General features: G+C 36.0%; 1 protein-coding gene across 4 annotated transcripts in view; it reads left to right on the top strand.

Moving 5' to 3' along the window:
* The window catches only part of CNOT2 (CCR4-NOT transcription complex subunit 2), a 90,224-nt gene extending 69,651 nt beyond the window's left edge, over positions 1 to 20,573 (top strand). For all 4 annotated transcript variants that reach the window (XM_082043014.1, XM_082043011.1, XM_082043013.1 and 1 more), the window contains 10 exons: positions 692 to 771; positions 1,911 to 2,036; positions 4,621 to 4,745; positions 6,288 to 6,408; positions 6,522 to 6,678; positions 10,248 to 10,309; positions 10,406 to 10,455; positions 11,219 to 11,319; positions 11,877 to 12,021; positions 19,416 to 20,573. In XM_082043014.1, coding sequence (XP_081899140.1) covers positions 692 to 771; positions 1,911 to 2,036; positions 4,621 to 4,745; positions 6,288 to 6,408; positions 6,522 to 6,678; positions 10,248 to 10,309; positions 10,406 to 10,455; positions 11,219 to 11,319; positions 11,877 to 12,021; positions 19,416 to 19,502 — 1,054 coding nt within the window. In that variant the 3' untranslated portion in view covers positions 19,503 to 20,573. The remainder of the gene's footprint in view (positions 1 to 691; positions 772 to 1,910; positions 2,037 to 4,620; positions 4,746 to 6,287; positions 6,409 to 6,521; positions 6,679 to 10,247; positions 10,310 to 10,405; positions 10,456 to 11,218; positions 11,320 to 11,876; positions 12,022 to 19,415) is intronic.
* The last annotated feature ends 905 nt before the right edge of the window (positions 20,574 to 21,478 follow it).

The raw sequence follows: 21,478 nt of genomic DNA, 5'->3' as shown, positions 1-21,478 counted from the left end.
CATGGGAAAAATGAATGTTCTGATTTCTTATAGGGCAGAAATTCAGAATTGCACTCACCGGGGCCTGTTTTGGGCTTCTCAACGTCTTCAGCTGACGCAGAGTGAAGCAGATCATTTGTGAGGGTGTCTTTTGGACCACAGTAGTCCTGTATGATATTTAGATTTCTCTAAGCATTTTTGCCTGACCACATGAACTTCCATTTAGCTGGAGCCATTGTATGGCAGAGACCGTCCCTGTACTCATAATAGTGCCATATGTACATGATGTTGATTGCACACCATAACCGTTCAGCTTATAACTGAGTCAGGACAAACTTGATCACTTCCATGATCCCATCCCACCTATGAATGAATGGATTGCAGACTGGCTCTTCACTACTGCTGCTTCAGTTTTTCGTATGAAATTATTGAGTAACGATCACGTTTGTCATAACATGATAGTTGACGTGTCTTAAGACACAGTGGCTCTTAAAAAGCTAAGTTACTTTGAAGTCATTGCAGGTGTCTTGATTGAGAAGTGCCTACTGCTGCTGCTCAGAGTTTTCAGAAATATAAGAGGAAATAATTAGAAACTGAGTTTAGGCTAATGTGGGTTGCTTTAGCTTGAAATAATTTAAGTGTTAATGCCTTCCACTGGGAATTACAAAGTATGCATACCCTTTTGTCTGACTTCCTGGATTTTTTTTCACAGTATGTCTGGATTTGGGATGAACAGAAATCAGGCATTTGGAATGAATAACTCCTTATCAAGTAACATTTTTAATGGAACAGGTGAGTTTACTCTGATTAGTGTTGATGTTAAAGTACAGTAGGGAGATACTTTTACTAAGTCTAATTGGAAATACTTTGTGCTGTTGGAATGGAACTTTGTTATAATTTTCAAGTTGTTCCATAGAAGTGCTGCTTCAAGAGAGGTGCTATGAAACTGTTACTACTTCATAACAATTGATTTTACTACTTTTGAAGGCAAAGTGAAAGTATTCTGCAGCATACTCACTGTACATCACATGAATATAGATTTTTCCTAGTCACAGAGAAATGCAAAATAGCTTATGGAATTGAAAAGGAGATCAGAGAAGAAAAGATATATCCATTTTCTACAAAAACATTATATAGAGTAAAAGCAGAGGGAAAGAATCTTTTGAAATCACAAACTCATTTTGAACAACTGGCTTAAAATGTAATCCTTTCAGTCAGTTGTTTCAGTTGGGATTTTTCTCTGGGAATTTTTTCTTCACCTGAATGTGATGAACTGGAGAGGGGAAAATGTGCAGAAATGCCTCAGATTTGTCCGTGCTGATGTTTGTGTAGGTGGCTGTGTATACGAAGCAGCTTGAGGTACTGGTGACATCACAGAGCAGAAGCGTTTGGGCATCCCCTAGAACCTTGTACATCTTTATAGAGTTGCAAGTCTGGCCTTGCCTGTGTAGTATTTTCTGCTGCAAATTGAAAAATGGTCCCGCGTAACTTGCACTCCATTGGCTCTTCAGCTGCCTCAGCTTTTTCTTACCTAAGTACAAAAGAGTTCCCTGATGCTGCTGCTAATATGGGTTATTATCTTCTCCCAATTTTCTTGATAGCTCTTATTAGTTCTTAATTTTAAACAGGCTACCCAGCCTAGTACTGTAATTTTGGTAGTCTGCCTGTATTTTATGTGTCAGTCTTTAATTGAAAATTAGTAGAGCTTGGTACTAAATACTGCTGACTAGCTCTTGTTTATGAACAACCCTCAAACATCTTGATGCTCCTTAGGCTAGTCTCATGACACAGAGGTTGTACTTTTTTGTAATAATAATAGAAACAGTAAAAAGATCAACTAGAAGAAAGAAAATATATCCTAAATTTATCTTGCACATAATGAAGTCTTTGAGTAAAACTGAGGAAATTTGAAATATCTTCTTTTATTGTAGATGGAAGTGAAAATGTGACAGGACTGGACCTCTCAGATTTTCCAGCACTAGCAGACAGAAACAGAAGGGAAGGAAGTGGCAATCCAACTCCATTAATAAACCCTTTAGCTGGAAGGGCACCCTATGGTAAGACTATAGTTTCGAAAGCTCTTTGAATGAAATAGGTCTTTGCTTCGTTCACTTTTTGCTTTTCATAAGACAGTAGGTAGTCTTTTCAAAAATGCCAGACACTTGAGTTCCTAAGTCTTGTTTTTGAAAATAAATAATCAATATCTCTGGGACTGGAGATTCCCTCAGGCGTTTGTAACTATTGAAACTTAATCTGTTTTGTTTTCACCATCAATAGAGGTTGCTGGGGTTGTCAGTCCATATACTATGATGACTCTGAAGCTGCTCACTCTATAAACATTTCTTAGGCCATAGGTTGTTTTCTAGTTGCTTATGTACAAGAACTGTTAAGATCTGAGTAGTAAATTGTGGAAATAATATTCAATTACTAGAGATGTTATTGTGTAAAATGTCAGCAGCTGTAAACGTACTGTATATTTTCATTGTGTATTGGTAGTATTTGCTGTAGCACTGTTCACTGTCACTGTTATGATGATCAGATTTCTAAAAATAACCTGTAAGCATCAACTGTTATCAGTCAGATTCCAAGTTTGTTTCTTATATAATTCTTGCTGAACAGCTTAAAAATAATAAAAGGAAAAACTTTTAAGCTGGATACAAATCTTATTATTTGGGTCTGGAAAAAATTCAGGTAAGCTTAGCGTGAAGCACAATATTTTCTTTTTCTTACTGCTTTAGTAGATTTTGTGATGCATGTTGCGTTAGCTATTCTGAAAAGTTGCTGTTGTAACCTAAAGTTCTTTTTGTGACACTTGTCAAATTTCCAGCCAAAAATAACCCAGTGTTTTCTAACTATAAAAAGCTAGTGTTTTTCGGAGATATCCCCGACTTTAATTGGAGAGAAATAATAGATACTGTGTTATCAGGAGAAAGTAGCCTCATGGATTGGGTGTAACCAGGGCCCTCTGTATAAGATAGCTGTGAGAAACAGCTAAACAGGTTCAACTCGAACAGGGAAATGTCACTTCCCTGAATAAAGGCACTGAAAATTCACACTGAGAGTGGAGAGCTAATGTGGCTTGCGGTTTACCTGAGATTTGGTCTGTCTGAAAGAGAAGCCATAGAAGGTTGGTACAGGAGAGGAAGGAGATCTGCAGAGATGCACTTCCAGAATGGAACTGTAGTTCAACATTCAGCAGTACTGCCCCATAAAAGAAATAATCTGTAATTGCTCCTGTGCTTACAGCATTTCCCCGTTTTGGTGCTAGCATAGCTAATCGCTCGACTGTGTGATGAACCAGGAATGGAATTTCTCTGTCTGAAGCGGTATCTTGAGCATCTGCTTAATGCACGAGATGGGCATGGTGGTAGAAGCCATCAAGAAACAGGGGTATGAGATGCACAGCCACTATCTCCCGCAACAAGAAGGGGAGAGCGCTTTTGGTTGTGGTCAAGTGAAGAACGGTTTGAAACTGAGCAGAGACATACTTTCTTCATACTTAGCTTATTTAAGCAGATCATCCTTCAGATAATTTTTTGATAGAATGAGAATATGCAGCACAGTTAATTCATATCAGTTTCATTCATCCACTGGAAGAAGAAATCATGCTAACTCTGGATGAAAAGGCTGAATAGCAAACAAGATGAACTCAGTGTGTTGTTGTTTGTGGGGTTTTTTTCTTAAATAAAGAAACTTTGATCTCTATCTTTGGAATACTAGCGAAAGTCATATATATTGTCAGCTACTGAATTGTTTTAGATCCTATACATCTATTAAAAATCTTTGCAAAATAGGCCCTAGACTACTTCTGTCTTCCTCGAGTGCAGTGTTGTTTGCAACCAAATCACTGTATTCTCTGTCTCTCCACAAAGAACATTTGCCCTTGGGTGCGTGGTGTGGAGGCTCTTTGGTTGTTTGTGTTTGTTTGTTTTGGTTTGGTTGGTTTTGTTTTTAACTGGCTTTAAAAAAAAAAATTAAAAAAAAAATGATGCTTTTCAGTAGTCAGAATCCATCTTCCAATGTGACTGGCCTACTTTCTTAAAATTAGGGTCAGAGCACTGAGAGTTGCAGGCTAAATGCTTTCAGTTTTCATACTGAAAGTGGGAGTCATTCTTATGTGACAGGCAAGTGTTTAATTGGTGGTATGTTCTGTCGCAAGTTAGCTCAGCATCCTGTAAGAGTATGTTCTTCTGAAGAGGTTATGCTAAGAAATTCTTCATGCTGTTAGGGGATGGAGGAAAAATGTATTATCATATTAAAAGCAGTACATCATTCCTTCATCAGTGGATTTCCTTTAAGACCTCTTTAATAACGCCTGTAAAGATGATTTGATTATTTAGATGTGCAAAACAGGTGCTGTTCCTGGTAAAGGGACTGGGCTTCTTTCTTAAAGAAGTGGCGATGTGTCTGTGAATTTAACCCAGAGTGTTTCTCAGCTCACACTTAAATAAGAGGCTTTAGTCTAATGTGTGTGGATGTTTTAAATGAATATGCTTTGTCTTGGTTTACCTGTGTTTTTTGAAAGTTGTTTCTGCTGTACACCTTGCCAATAATGAAAATGGACAGTAAGCAAGTTCAACAGCAGAAAGTTCTTTATTTAGCAGTCATTTAATGTTATTCCTGCTTTCATTTTGGTGATAGTTGGAATGGTAACAAAACCAGCAAGTGAGCAGTCCCAGGACTTTTCAATACACAACGAAGATTTTCCAGCATTACCAGGCTCCAGCTACAAAGACCCAACATCGAGTAATGATGACAATAAATCTGTAAGCAAACCTTTAAATCTTCTTTTATTTGGAGTGTTCATACTTCTTTTGATGAATATATTTTAAAATGGGCAGTCACTAGATCTGTAATGTAAGATTTTCAAATTTGCCCCTCTAATGAGAAATTTTACATAAGCAACATTTGTAAATGGAATTTCTCAGAAAGGCTTTTGATCCCAGTGGTCACTACAGCCTTACTTTCTTACTTTCCTTTAACTTCTCTGTATCCTTTTGTATAGGGGAGAGAGGCCAGGGAGGAACTTACAGGAACACCTCAAAATGTATTTTTGAGATACATATTTTTTTCTAGTTTTTGAGTTCATAATTTCTTTTTCTACCAATTCCAGCTCATTTTTCGCTGTTGGTGCCTCTCAGCAGTAGTAGTAATTTACACATTATAATATCTTACTTCAAAACTGTCAAATCCATTAAAAGTTAGGTGCTACAATATCACTTCAAGGTAAAATTGTTGATGGGGAAATGAAATCAGAGGGAACAAGCCATTTTAATAGAGACCATTGCACTCACGGTTATGTTGTAGACTTACGAGATCCATTGTATCTCAAATATTGTTGTAATTATCATGCGTTAGATATAGGGCTTAGATCGTAAAATGTATGGGGTTTTTTGTCATTGTTTAGTCTGAAAGATTTGCAATAAAAATGCTTTTTTATTACAAATGAAAGGTAAATTAAATTTGGATGGCAGAGAACAGTTTCCTACAGTATTTGACAAAATGTTCTAGTTTCTGATGGTTTTATTACTTATGGTTGTACAGAACATGTTAATCAGCGTGGCATAAATGCTGATGAGTAGGTAGTAGATGTGACTACGAACTCACGTGAAAACTCAAAAATGCACCCGTTCAAAAAAGAGCTAAGAGGAAGCGTAGGTAGCCCTCAGATGTTGTGGCCAGGTTTATCTTGTGGAAAATGTTCTGATACAGTTAGCGTTGAATATGTTAAGGAAGGAGGGAGTAAATGTGATCACATTGTGTTACTGCAGACTTGTTCTAAAGAACAATAAAGAGTAAGAAATCATAGTTATGGAAGATATCTTTTGTCAGTAAATGGGCTCCTGGAGTGCAATCACAGTTTTCTTGCCAAACATAGTGTTTACATCTCTTTCCTGATAGTTGCAAATGTGCCAACTCTGTGTTGCTTGCACCTGAAATTGCCTCGAGTTATTATCTGTTGCTGTGTCATGGAGTGTTATGCAGGAGCAAGACTGTACGGGGAAAAATAAAAGGTGTGATGAATCCAAAATATCCTCTAGTCGCAGGCACTTGGGATATCCATTGTGTATTCAAACACAAGGTGTAAAACATTTTCTTATCCTTTTAGACTGCAAGCTGCAGGCTCATTAGTAGCTCTTACTGTAAGACAGGTATACTTTAGGAAGTGTTAAATATTACTACAAGGTTTGGCAACAGAACTCAAAAGCTGCAGCTTGGTTCCATTTTAGTGCTGAAATATATAGGCAACAGGTTTTTCTGTTTTGGTTTGTTTCCATCATACTGACTCTGCAAATTATTTTTAATAGAATTTGAGTACATCAGGCAAAACATCATCCAGCACAGATGGGCCCAAGTTTCCTGGAGACAAAAGTTCAACTACGCAAAACAACAACCAGCAGAAAAAAGGGATCCAGGTGTTACCTGACGGTATGTGTCATTCCACTTCTTCTTCTTTAGAAGTCTTGACAGTCATTTGGATCACCTTGTTGATTTCCTTCACTTTGTGAAAGGAGAAAAATTAATTTGTTCTTTTTGCCCAGGTCGGGTTACCAACATTCCTCAAGGGATGGTGACGGACCAGTTTGGAATGATTGGCTTGTTAACGTTCATCAGGGCAGCAGAGACAGATCCGGGAATGGTACATCTTGCGTTAGGAAGTGATTTAACAACACTAGGTCTCAATCTCAACTCTCCGGAGTAAGTTTTTGGTTTTAAGTACTATCTTCAGTTTGGTTTGATTATGCTGTCATTCATAATAGGCTCACTTAGCTCACGCGACTATCAAACCCACAAGGTATTTTGCTAAATAAAATTTGAAAATATGAGAGTAAAATACTATTTTCATAACAAGAGAATCATGCTTCCAGGAATGCTAAGGTCTTTGTATATGAGCTTCCAATAAACCTAGTAGCTTTGCTTATTCTCCCAACTTCTTTAGTTTCTTCAAGGAATTGACAGTGTAGCGTTAATAAATTTTGGGTATATGTTATTTTTCAAATAATAATATTCCTTGAGAATATCTACACTTAATTCTTAGTGATTTGTGGGGTAAATTCAGTTTATATCAGTGTAATAATGAACAGAGCATCTGCAGTGTTACCCTGCACCGAAGATTAATTTAAATGAAAATGTAGTTTTGTATTTAACTTCTAGTCATTCAGTTCACCTAACTAGGCTTCCTGTGATGACGATGAGGAGAAAAGCAGTTAGTAACTGCACTAATGGTAAGATAAGTATTTAAGAGAGGTGAGATAAATCACCAGCCCTGGGTACCTCTCTTTTTCTGCTAGTTACAAAAGGAACCTAAATCAGTTTGGACAAAAACACTTATCTTCTAGGAGACCGTGATTGCGAGAGAAATTTAGTTTCTTATACTCTTGACTTTCAGCTGAGAATCTCCCATCATTTTGTTTCAGCAGAGATTTACATAGTGTTAGCTTTATTGACGATCGTTCATGCATTTTAAGGTTTGCACATATTATGTTAACACAACAAAGACCAAACAGTGTACACACGCACAGTTTCTATGTTTCACAAATTTATATGGACCTGCACTCTGAATGTGTGCGTTCAGGAAGATTAAACATGGGGATATCAAGGTGAGAGGGAAAGCATAGGAAAAATGGCTTGTGATTTTTCTCTATTGAAATAAATTGCAGTAATTTATTAATTTCTTTCTAGATATGTAACTTTTTAGAAATTGCCACTTCCAGAAATTCTTTCTATAGAGCTTATATAAAAAGTTTGTCAAAATGTTGTGCCATTGGCATTTCTAAAAATATTTCAAAACAATCATCCAAAGTCTGTAGTTGTTTGCAGAATGTGTTATGTTAATATAGTATCTTCTTAAATAATTTGCTGTTCTCAGTATCAATTGCTCAAACTTAATTTGAGGCTTTTCAGCTGAAATGAGCCTTTGCTCATTGAAATAATTTCAAGTACATCTGTAGCTGAATTCTTGAGTTGTTCCTAGACACAGGTGGAGTGTGGTTGTGTTGTTTGGTTCTGCAGTGACTTTGTCTAGGTGTAGGCATGCTGAACAGTAGTAGTGATACTACTTTTGGTGATATTATTTCCTATTTTATTCAATATTATTACTTAGTTTTAATAACTAACATAAAGCTTAAGCTTAACACACCTATTGCAAAGTCTACATACTAATAAAAACTCATAGGTTTACATAGTACCTCCATGCAAAAGAATACTAAACATCCTTTGATGCTGTGATGACTGGTAGCTGTGTTATGCAGCTCTTGAATACAGCACCCAAATCATTAGTGTGCGTTCGTACATTAACAGGACATATAGCTGGCATGCTGCTGCTTTTCCGTAGCAACAATGCTGCGAATAGCTGAGTTTTTAACATTTTCAACATTTAATTACTGTATATAGGGTGTTTGGGGTCTTGGATGGAAGGGATAGTGTTAATATTTAAACCAGACAGTTCTATATCATAAAGCTGGTTTTATTTCATCCTCCAGAAAAGCTTTCCAAACAGTCTGTGCCATCCTCAGTGTCTGGCCTGCCATCTTGCCTTACGTTAATCATCCTTTGCTTGCTTTATGGATTGTCATTTGAAAAAGTAAAAGCATTTCATGTGTGGAAAGCTGATTTTTTCTGCCTTGTGAGGTGCTTCTGATGGTACAATTGCCTGTCTGACTTAAACACTTAGCGCAAAGAATGTACTTTTAGAAAAAAAGTTCAGAATTCTGTATATATCTCTAAAGGTTTGAATTAATCCTTCTAACTCCTGGTTTTATATAGATTTTCTGTGCAGGTAGGTTAAGATTTATTTCAGTTGTTAATGATTGTGTATTGCTTGTACAGTCCTTTATTTGTTTGTTACAAGGTATGCTTTTAATTCTTTAAGATATCTTACAATTCTGCATAAACAAAAATGAAAGAAATGGCATTGCTTCATTTAATTCTCTAGAGATTACATAGTTGTTTGTTCATGTTCCGAAACTTTCTGAAGTATTCATCAAAGAGGCTGCAGACTGTCCAATACCTCCTTGAAAAAATATTAAATTAGTAGGCTTTTATTTGTTTCATAGAGGGAACACTGTGCACAAACTCTTTAGTTTTTATTACATACAGAGGTACGGTCTGAGTCTGTAAAGTCCTGCATTCTTTGCCCTCAGAAACTAAACCTCTAGGGCTTGCATGAGGTGATGAAGTTGCAGGATGCTCCTCTTCTTGGGGCAACGCCTGTCCATGCTTTCAGTAGAAGGAAAACGGGTTTATTTTCAACATCTGCAGATATTGCCACTGAAATGTTCCTTCAGACTCTAAAGCATAATCTTTTGCTAACAGTAAGATCAATTCGCCCATAGTGAGATTGACACCACTTGATCAGGGTAGTTTTTGGCTCATCTGGGAGTTGGTTGTGTTCAGGTGATTTGGTAGGCTTCCAATTTTTTTTTTTTAATATATAGCAGTTATTGGGACTTTCACAAGAAAGAAGCAAAAAATACCATCCTCAATTTTCATTTACAAAACTTGCCACAGTAGAATGCTATCATGGATAATTAAAAGCAGGCTGTAGCTGCCTTCCAGAAGTACTTTTTGCTGTGTCCTTTTTTCCGCTTCTTTACATGTTAATAAGAAAACTCATTCCTCAGTACATCAGTCATTGCAGTAGATTTGGAAGGTTGATCATTTTCTCTTTGTTAAACTAATGGCTTTTTTTTTTTAATATTATGTTAGCAAAATCTGTATGGAAGAAAAATATTAAATCATAATAAACTTATGTTCGTGTTGTGCTGGGATTCAATTTTTTTGTTATCACTGAAATGTAGAAGAAGAGTAAAATCTTTACTGATCAGTTTAAAAAAGAAATCATCTGCAAGTATAAGCTTTTCTTCCCCTTTTAAATCACAGACTAGTAAGTTGGAACCCACCATGCTTGTGGCAGCTGTTCCTAAGAGAATTGAAACCCTGTGTAAAATTGGATCCCTAAAAAAGGTTGGGATCTCTGGCATTGCAGTTAAATGAATAATAGAAAAAAAGGAGATTTTAGCCATGTAGATTCCCTTGCAGTTTAAATGCAATCTTACTTCACGTATTAAAAAGAAAATGAATAAATCTAACTATTTTACCAAAGTGGACTGGAAATTTCCTTTTCTTCTTTCTTCTCAGCCCACGTAGTAATTTTGGTTGTGTGGTATGGTTTTTAGGTTTGCCAGGTTGGTTGTAGGGATTTTTTTGTTTGATTGGTTTGGCGTTTGTTTTTGATTTTGAGAAATTGTGCTTTTCTTTTTCTTCAGAAATCTTTATCCCAAATTTGCATCACCCTGGGCATCATCGCCTTGTCGACCTCAAGACATAGGTAAGAGAGAAATAACTATGCAATTCAATATTAATATTTGCAAATTTTATTAATTTACATGTCTTAATAGTTGCATCAATTCCAATTCTTTTTTAGACTTCCATGTTCCATCTGAATACTTAACTAACATTCACATTAGGGATAAGGTAAGTACGTGTGCGTGTGTGCTTATTTTTTTGTTTATTTATTACCAGTAATTTTCTGGATTTTCTTTCAGATGGGTAATGTTCGAAATCAGTGCATTTTAATGGATGTCCTCAATCTTTTTTAAGAAGCGATGCATTAACCAGCTAATTGGACATATCAGGCATTCATTCTGCCTTAGAAAAAGACGAAACTGAGAGTGGGCATGGTTAGCAAAAGAACTTGTGTTTTTAAGAGTATATGTCCATGCAAAGCAGAAGTTGAGATATTTCTTCTTGAGATAAGCTCAGAATTGTGGTTTGAGATTTTATCATATTTATTTGTTGCTTTCCATATTTACCTGAATAGGGATTTTTTTTCTTAGATGTATTTTCTTTCAACTATTGTAATTCCATAAGAGGGATCACTGAGAAATATTGTAAGAAGTTGTAGTAGTGTTACTTTAAATAGAGTGTGAAGTGAGCAAATACATGTAAATGTTTTGGTTTAAACTAAAAAAAATAGATGAGGATACACCCACGTGCAGGGTGCTGATTCATTACTTCTGTTTATTTTTGTGTTGTATATTTTAAGTTGGAAGGGTTAACTAAAGTGAAGAAAAATGATTGTTTCAATAATTATTAGTCTTGTTATATTAGAATATCATTTCCACTTAGGATGGAAGCACGTTCTGGATGTATCCTTGTGTTATTTAAGTGGGATAGTATGTCTTAAAACAGTTATCTGTTGTGATTTTTCATCCTCATTTTCTTCAATCTTTTGCAGCTGGCTGCAATAAAACTTGGCCGATATGGAGAAGATCTCCTGTTTTATCTCTATTACATGAATGGAGGAGATGTATTACAGCTATTAGCAGCAGTAGAGCTGTACGTTCAAACTATTTTGTCAGTCTTATGTGATTTAATCTATTGCCGTAATAAAGTAGTAGATGTAAAAAAAAAAAAAAAAAAGATACTGAAAACAGTAGCTTAGCCAATGCAAAGCTGGAAACCTTTTTCTATTTTTAAATACATCCTCCAACCTTCTATTTTGTACTTATTTTTTTTATTCGTATAGCAGAAATCAAGTCTTTCTCATAAATTTCATATTATTAAGAAGCACTGTGATAAAGTGTCAAGTGCCAGTGGTCATTAAACATCTAACTTACCTTTGTTCAACAAAATGAAAAACAGTAAATGATCATAAAAAGAATTTGTTGTTTAAAGCTACCAGACTTCTTAAGGTTTCATATGTGATTAGTTTGAGGTGTAATAATTGTATGGAAGAGATATGAGATTGTAGGTATAATGATATCTTAGAAATTTTGTTTTGGTTTTGGATGCATTGTGTAGTTTTGATCGCAGCCCTTAAAATTGTAATTTATGAAGTCAAGTTCAGAGAACTAATACTAAAAATTCTTTTCCCTTCCTGTTAAAAATGAAAGATTTAACCGGGATTGGAGATACCACAAAGAAGAACGAGTATGGATCACCAGGGCACCCGGCATGGAGCCAACAATGAAAACCAATACGTACGAGAGGGGAACATATTACTTCTTTGACTGTCTTAACTGGAGGAAAGTAGCTAAGGTATCTCTTTTCTCTTGTGCAGATTTTTTAAGTCTGTCAACCATGTATTTTTAAAAGAGCAAAAGTAAAACCCGGCTTCTTCAAAAAATCTCAAATTTTTTAACCTCCTATCATGTAAGTTCGTGATCTTAATTTCTGATGTCAAAGGAAGAAGAGATTCCCTAAAACACTGGCTTGTCTGTGGAAAAGGGGAAGATGTTTCTCGATTTGCTCTGTTCTTTGGGAGATTCAAGGATGTAGAATTCAGGAGTTTTGTTTAGATTGAAGCTCTTTCAAGTACAGAATTATAGAATAGAAAGCATTATTTGGAATAGAAAGCATTATTTGGCACTTTAGGAATGGTGCTTGCAGATATTGTTTTGCTTTAGAAAATTCAGTGGGGAGCTACCACTTCTCATTTTGGAATTAGGTATGGGGGAATGTTTTTTGGGTGGTAGGATTTTATTTCCGGGGGGGGGGGACGTGTGTGTGTGTTTCATTCTGAGTCTGTTTTTTTTTTTTCAGATAATGTCTCTCCTTAAGCATACTGCAGGACTTTTGTACTCTGTTGTTTGAACATCAGAGTACTTTGAAATAATCACTTATTTTAGAGTACAGGCATATTTTCATGGTGCTTCTTTTCTGTATTCTAGACCAAGAGGCATTAAATCTGAAAGCTCTGGTCTTCTCGCTTCCCATTTCTTATCATCTATTTGTTCCTTTCTGCTCATGAATACTGTTAGTAATGTTCACTCTTGTTAGCTGAAGAAATTAATAGAATCTTGTTTCATTTTCTCCACCGTCCCCTGAAGATAATTAATTTTCAGTTTCTTCCAACTTCTAAGATCATCCAACTTCCAGTTCAAGCTTTTAACATCATCTTGTACAATACTTTTGCCTTCCTGGATCCTGATTTCTGTGATTTCTCTCCTCCACTAAAGCAAAGATTTTTCTAACACAGTTATGTGCCAAAACACTATTTGGGAAATCAGGAGTGCCAACATTCAGTAACCTGGCAAGAGGTGTGCTCTTGTGAAAATAGCCTGCCCTAAAAGGTGATGCGTTCAGCTTCAACTGGAGCTGAAGAAGGAAACTTTGACAATCTATGTACAACCATCCCACCTACCTAGAGTCTGCTTGAGTTGAACAGTTCTCATTCCCCACTTCAGTTTGGTTATATGAGATTTTATGGATGTGGCATGATTTGACTTCAAGTTTTAACTGACATGTTGGATTCATCCATGAAAGAGCAAACATAAAACTTCCATGTCAGACTTTCTGTAAATATGGTATCACACCCTTGCTTTTGTCTAAAAAGCACTCAAACAGATCAGACCAGATTAATCCTGAAGCCTTGAATTCAACAGATACAATTCCAGCATGTTGGAGCTATGTTTTGTGGTTCCATGTGCTTAGGTATTTCATTTAATCAGATATCTTCTCACCTGGAGCCTAACTTAAGAATTGTTTACTGAAAAGGCATTTCATTTCTGTGAGGAAGTTGCATTTATACAGTTGGAGATAATGAGATTTTGCATTAAATATTTACATGTCTGTTGATGTGTTTTTAAACATCAGCTTTAAATTAAAGGGAATGGAGTTCAGTGTTCTCCCTCTGTTAAATGAATTACATTTCTTCCTAGCCAGTGGGTTGAAGTTTGCTGTCATTTAGAGAATAACTAGATATGATACTCTTTTTTTCTTTCTTCCCCTCTCCCTCTCAGTAAATTCGCTGAACCTGTGCAAGCTGCCCTCAGAAATAAATATTTTAGTTGCCCAAAATGATAGGAGAGGCTCTTCACTCCACTTACATGTGTGACTCGTTGTCTCTGCTGCCTTCCTGTGACCAGTAGAAAACCAGGATTTTGTAACTGAAGGTTTTAGTGACAAGCTCTACTTGCATGGTTTTTCAAATGTGCAAGGTAGTGCCAGAACTTTTAAGTAAAAGTGTCACTCCACCCAAAGGAAAACCCGAGCAAAAGGAAAATTTTAATTTCTACTTGAATTATTTATTTGCTGCTTGGTATACTTCCTTAGGTTTCCCAAGACGCTATTTAAAGCTATTTTATTATTGTGTAGGATCATTAGAGGGGAAGTAATTACCTTTTGAAAGGGTAGATTTCTTCTTTGGAATCAACTGAATATGTTCCATTTATTTATGAGCAATAAGAGCCTTATGTAGTTCATCAGGGGAATCAAGTTTTTACTCTATGTGGAAATACAATATTTCTTTTACTAGGAGGAATTGGTGCCCATTCTATAAGGAGAATAACCTCTTTAGTGTCTCTTTCTACTTGTAGTAAATGTATGAAGCTGCTACTTGATGCTTAAACATTAGTTTTGAAGACAGTATTTTCTCTGATAGGAGTCCTGAGTGCTGCCCTGAAATTCAGCATCCAGTGCCTGCATGGTTAATTAGCACACTATACCTTCCCTCTTTTAAAAAACAGAGCTGGCTTCATCTGCTAAGCATTCCTGGAGATATTGCAGTGAAAGAGAGATACAAATCACTCCTGTTGGTAGCTAGCAAGGAGAGGGATAGTATTTTCTAAAGTTTTGCACCTGCAGCAGTAAGCTAACAAGGAACATGGTTTCCCCCCCTCCCTGTGTCCATAGGAAGAGATAATATCTTTTCTGTTAGACTTGTCTATTTCTTAAGGTAAAAATTTGAACTGGAGTATAATTTTGAAATCTTTACTTAATTGATGGAAATTACAGCAGGCAACTGAGTATTGATCACAGGAAGCTAGAGAAGGATTTGGGGAAAAAATGCTATTTCTAGCACTTGCTAGAAATATTTTTTTTGTCATTTTCATCTATGATAAGTAAGTAAGAACTTAGATGTATGTCAGGTATGATCTTGGCATCGTATGGTAATGTTGTTACCTCTGATAGTCATTTCTGGAGTTGACGTTTCCTTGGAGGAAGAATAATAGACTTTCCACAGCAAGAATGGCAGTATTTGGTAGCTCTATGTTGCACTGAATGCAAAGAAAAGTATGGCCAAGTAATTTTCTCTTAGCAAATGCAGAAGTATTAATTAATATTTCAGGAAACTAAAAATGTAAGAAGCTAGGGGAAAAAAAGAAAGAATTCCAATAAATCGCAGTCTCTTATTGTAACTGCTACATTATTAGTGAATACTGTGAATATCCATTCCTTAGAAGGTCACAGTAGTAATTGCTGCTAATTTCATCAGTCTACTTTCGAAGCAGTCAGACAAGAATTGTTTCTGGTAAATTACTGTCTTTTATATGTGCAAATTAAATTGTTTTTCAAGGTGCTTTATAAATGTGTCTGTTGTTCTAGTGTATATGCTCAACTATAGGGCAGCACATATTCTAATGAGTTGTGCTTTGCACACATGGTGCATCATGCATTATGAGCTTGTGTATTTATTGTGCCTATTTTAAAATATACTGTGTTACGATAGATACAGTTATACATAACTGTTTGCTTTGGATATTATTATTAAATCTTAAGACTAGGTTTGTAAAACCATAAGCCAGACATGGTTTAACAGATTTTTTGGTGGTATCTTAGACTGGTTTAAACAAAGCCTAGTAAAGTAGATGGAATAATTTATTTCAAGAAAACATCAAATAATATATTTATCTTTTTTTTTAAGCTGTAGGCTCTAATTTTATATTCCTGATAGATAATGGTTCAAAGAAGGAAAGGCAGCAAAATAGCTGAGTAATGAGAACTCCTAAACTGATAGAAAATAAAATCAAATTAATTCTATGTTAATATGTGGTAGTAAACAGTGAAAATGTGTTAATGACAATAAACTTCAAATTCATCTTAAATGCAAAACAAAATGCAGGAAAATGCTGATTACAGATATGTCTATATATATGGGTTTTCATCCTAGTGCATGTGGGAAGTACAGTATGTTTAAAGATGCTTTGATTTTTTTTTTTCACTGAGGATTCAACTGTATAGTTTGCTGCTGTTGAGGAGACTAGAGCGGAAGGGAAGTGGATATGAGACCAAAAATGCCTTCTACAATTGCACATTTAATGAAATCCTGATTTAAGTAGTCTGAAGTAAACTGTTTGGAATTTCTCCTTTGGAAAGTAAGGAGAATTAATTCCGTTTAAGGAACAAGGTTATAAAACCCTTTTACTTTGATCTTGTAGTTATAAAACGTGGAATTCTTTATGGTAGAGAAGGTTAAATTTCCAAGTGTTTATTTGCTTGTAAAGGTTGCTGGCTATATTAAATTACTCCCTATCCTTTTAAGATAATATTAACTGAAATACTTTTATAATTGTTAGAAAGTTAAATCTGTTCTTCAAATAGAGATCTGCCACAGCATTTTAATTCAGGCCCTAATTTAAATTTGTGTCTTTGCATCCATCTTTAAGCCAATAAAAATGCTGCTTTTTCAGTGCCATTTGGATTTTTTGAGCTAGCCATGGGATTTCTACCATCTCCTTTCATGGCCTTAAACAGTCCAGTATATTTTGTCCTCAGGACACTTCCTATTCAGCTTTTTGTTTTGTTTTACTCCATTAATGCTATGGATCACCTTAAGCAACTCTTCTATCTTTAGTATTCTTACCTATTGTGGTTTGTACCTGTGTAGCCTGATGTAACTTTACCATTAAAACGAGTTTTCAGGATGATACAAGAAGTGATTGCACAGAACAATTCATTTAGTGTTGCACGTGTGCTGTAAGTTTCTACACGGACTTAGTATTCATTATTCTTGCTTCATAAAAGATAATTAATTTTGAATAATTACTTCCATATGGAAAACAGAACCATTCAACAGATGTTTGTCAGTTGATAAGTGGCATTTTTTTACACTTATATCTGTTTATATTAAAAAAAATATCAGTGCTACTGTTCACATCCTAAACCATAATGGTTCCTGGAATCGAAAGCAAAACCATAAATTATACCTGTAATACAAGTATTTTTCTATATGTAATAAATAATTGCCTTTTAGTTTTCAAAAATACTTGGTCAGCGAGTTCTTTTTTTGGCATTGTCAGATGTAACTTCAGGTGTTGTCGTGCACTACTGGACACAGGGATGCAAATCAGAAAGGCTGTTTTAAGCCTGCTTGTTTTAAAAACCAGTGGCAGTTTGAACTATCAACTCATCTACTTCTGAAGAAAAAATGGTAGAGAATCACATTCCTTCTTCTAAATCAGGGCTTCCAGTTTGTGGCACACAATGGAGACCGCTCAAGATACTGAGAATTTCTTTCAGACATGCTCCGTGCTTGTAGCTACTGCTGCCAATACAGGCACACAACCCCCCAAAGTGTGGAAAGCCCTTTTCGAGCTACCGGTATTGTCTTATTGGTTTAAGTAACCATTTTTGTTAGATAATTTTGAAGGCATTTCAGAGCATTTAAAGGTTCTGGTAACTGATTGACACTGACCATAGATTGATAGTAAACTGCAGACCCTTCCATGATTATGTTCAAAATGGAAACTTTGAGACCCGTCAATGGGAGAGAAATTTGGGTGATAATTTTTTCTGTTACAAAATTACTTCAGAATTACAGAACATCCACCCAACCTAAACCAGCCTTTGACACCAAAATACCCACGTGCATTTGTACACCTTGATCTTGCTTCTGACAAAAGGAGGGAGCAGGCATCTCTTTGGTATCAGTACATATGTATGGACCTGCACAAGAGGAGAACATACACCCAGCTGCCATGTTAATTAGGAATGACAAAAGCAATTGGCTTGTATATGTGGCTTTAAAAAGCCCAAACGAGAAACAACCCACCACCAAAAAACCCACCCAACCAGCCAACAAAGCCCCTTGGCTGGAGCATAGAGCCAGGAACCAGAAGTGAAGCAGATGTGGAACACTTTGCTGCAGATGGTTGTAACCTCATGTGGGATTTGCTGGGATTTTCCAGATCTAGGGACAGTATTCTGTGGGGAATGAGGGCTTAGTGAATTCTTAGTTTTTCCCCCTAGTTTTGTTTCCTTACCACGGTGAATGTTCTTTCTATGCTAGATGGACCTTGTTTTGCCTTAAAGAAGACAGGTCTGAGAGTTGGATGCATTGACTTGGTCTTTAATTTAGTTTGTCTGCCTCAAAAACAGAAGTATTACACTATTTAATCACTTCAGGGAGTGTTCTAAAATAAGCTATTCACTACTCTTAGTGTTTTCATCCGTATGTAAAAATAGCAAGGTAGGTTTGCCCTGCAGATACAGATAGTGTTCTGCTGAGGTTCTCCACTGAATTAGGCAAAATAAATTACTGTGCGTGTCCAAAGTAGCTGTTGTTGAATTACCACGAAGCACCCTTAAAGAACAATTCTGAAACTTCTGCTTACTCTGTTTCTTGAATGAAGATAGAATAGGCATGAGTCACAGCTAAACTGCTGAAAGGATCTGAAAAATATAAGATTTAAGTAAGTCCTTATACATTTTTGCATGAAGTAAGTTACAAGCACCACGTGTCAAAGTGCACTGATATAGGGTTGTGTGCACAAATTAAGGTCATGGGGAAGGAAGCTGCTTTTTTCACTGTAACGATCATTTAGACATCAAGGCTGGTAACACTGTTTTGTAGTACCTAATGTGTAATTCTTATTCTGACTACAAGATCACTGAAACGTCTTACAATTACTGAAACCAGACTCCCTCAAACAAAAGCCAAGTGATTGTGCCCGTGAGACAATAAAGTTGTGTATTTATGAACCGGTAGCTTGTGTGGCATCTGAGTACATGTGCAATGATTTTTATGCCATGTGGCTATTAATAAAACACCGAGAGCATTTCTCATGAAAGGTGTTGGTGAAGTGTGATACAGGAGCAAGGAGCTCAGGAGGTGCAGGAGGGTTGGGTGAATCTGAAGCTTAAATCTGAGTATGAAATGTGGTTGAATATTTTTTTAAATTCTGGCTAACGTATATCTCAGTACTTTGTCTCTAGCATTTTAGATAGTGTTCCCCAGTTTTGTACTAAGAAAGAGAAACCTAGCTAGGTTAACTTAAAATTGGGCCTGGAGGTATGCCACAAAATATCCCAGAACTTCACATCATCCAAAATAAGTCTTTGCATGTCTGATGTGTTGAAAGATAGAAGCTTTTATTCAGAATTCAGCTCATGCCGTGACTGTGTGTTTGTGTTCTGTGTGTGTGCATGTATAAAGTTGTTTAAAATCAAAATCATAACTAGGATTCTAAGAGTAATGTAAAATTTAAAAGAGTAGAAGAACTTACATGATACAGGTGTAATAGCTTAGGATATTTACTTTTTTGTACTTAACATATATAATGCCAGATAGTGAAAGCATATGTTTCTGCCTTAAGTTAGAACTTGATCTTTTCTGCATTTGTGCTTTTCAAGTATGGCTGGTAGAAAAACCAGTTCTCAAAATGATACGTTGTTTCATTGGCTTTGCCTTTTTCTTTCTATTTTAATTGTAGGAGTTCCATCTGGAATATGACAAACTAGAAGAAAGGCCTCATCTGCCATCAACCTTCAACTACAACCCTGCTCAGCAAGCCTTCTAAAGACTTCCCTTTTCTTGGGGTATGGCTGTCTCAGCACAATACTCAACATAACTGCAGAACTGATGTGGCTCAGGCATCCTGGTTTTAATTCCTTGAGGATCTGGCAATTGGCTCATGCGGAGGGTCACCATTTGAGGTCCTGCCTTACTAATTATGTGCTGCCCAACAACTAAATTTGTAATTGTTTTTCTTTAGTTTGAGCAGGGTCTGAATTTTTGTTTCTGTTTTATTTTTTGCCAGCAGACAAGCTTGGGTCTGTAAAGACAAGCGAGTACACTGACAAAAGTTTACCACTTAGTTTTCCAAAATGTAAAAACAAAAAAAAAGAAAAAAAGACAAAAAAAAAAAAGACAAAAAATTAGACAACAAAATTTGCATTGTTCATTGTAGCACTATTGGTAATAAAAAATGTTTGTGCATTTTTATGTGAAGATCCTTCTCGTATTTCATTTGGAAAGATGAGCAAGGTTTGCTTCCTTCATTTTACTTCCCCTCTGTTTTTGAAAGGCAGTTTTCGCCAAGCTTAATGCAAGAATATCTGACTGTTTAGAAGAAAGATATTGCCACAGTCTCTGGTTAGTTTCCAGAGTTGTGTATTACTGAGCTTCATCTTTCCAGAATGAGCAAAACACTGTCCAGTCTTTGTTACGATTTTGTAATAAATGTGTACATTTTTTTTAAATTTTTGGACATCACATGAATAAAGGTATGTATGTACGAATGTGTATATATTATATATATGACATCTATTTTGGAAAATGTTTGCCCTGCTGTACCTCATTTTTAGGAGGTGTGCATGGATGCAATATATGAAAACGGGACATTCTGGAACTGCTGGTCAGGGGACTTCTTTGTCGCCCTGTGCACTAAAGGGCCAGATTTTCAGCAGCCAAGGACATCCATACCCAAGTGAATGTGATGGGACTTAAAGAAGTGAACTGAGACAATTCACTCTGGCTGTTTGAACAGCAGCGTTTCATAGGAAGAGAAAAAAAAAAAAAGATCAATCTTGTATTTTCTGACCACATAAAGGCTTCTTCTCTTTGTAATAAAGTAGAAAAGCTCTCCTCACTGCAGTGTTGACTTTGATTTGAGATTGTGAAATTCTTTCTTCAACAATGAAAAATGGAAAAAAAAAGTTGAAGTATTAAAACTGTCGAGCTGTACAGTGGTTGAGACACTTGAAGAGTCTTTTTGCTGCTGACAAGTAAATTTATGAGAAAGTTTTATATCCGTTTCGACAGCCAAAATGTTTGGTTAACCTTGTTTTCAGGTCCCCTCTCCATAATGGGAAAACGCAAATCGTTTTTAGAAGGGGGGCTGGGTGGCATTTCGAATGATATAAAGGTGCCTCAAGAATTCATCACAGAAGGAAAACTTGGAAGAAGCTTGGTTTAAAACTGATCATAGCTCAGTTATAAACTTGTATCTTCCCACTTAAAATACAAACACTTTTCATTTGATGATCACTACTACTTGAGCTTGTAGACAGAAACAAACATGAATGTGTGCTGGTTCTGAAAAATAACAACTGTTCTCTCGTGTGGAGGAAGAAAAGCCTGAACCGTTTGGATAGTTTCCTTTTTTCTTGATGTGACTGCCACCTCTCACTGAGTTGCCTTGGTTGGTGCAAACAGTTTCAAAACACCTGAAATTAAGAAAGCAAGAAAAGACAGCAAAATACTTGTAAGTGAATTGTGGGGTTTTACTTTTAGGTTTTAACCTTTTCTTCTATCTAGTGCAAAAACAGCTCTGTTGGCATGTTCTTAATTATGCTTGGAAATCGGACCATGAATGGCATTGCTGTGGTTCTGTATGAGGTGTATAGCAGTTTTAAATTCTACAAGTTTTTATTTCTATTTTAAGTTGATAGACATAAAAATATAAGCCTATTGATTATAATTTTTAATTATTAAAGCAAACTGTTTTATCAGCTTGAAGGAAGAGCATAGTTATAATCCAGATGATGGCTGACA

This window comes from Streptopelia decaocto (assembly GCF_964273445.1).
Source record: "Streptopelia decaocto genome assembly, chromosome: 1".
NCBI lineage: Eukaryota > Metazoa > Chordata > Aves > Columbiformes > Columbidae > Streptopelia > Streptopelia decaocto.
The sequence above is the reverse complement of the archived record's forward strand: the minus strand, read 5'-3'. Positions and strand labels throughout refer to the sequence as shown.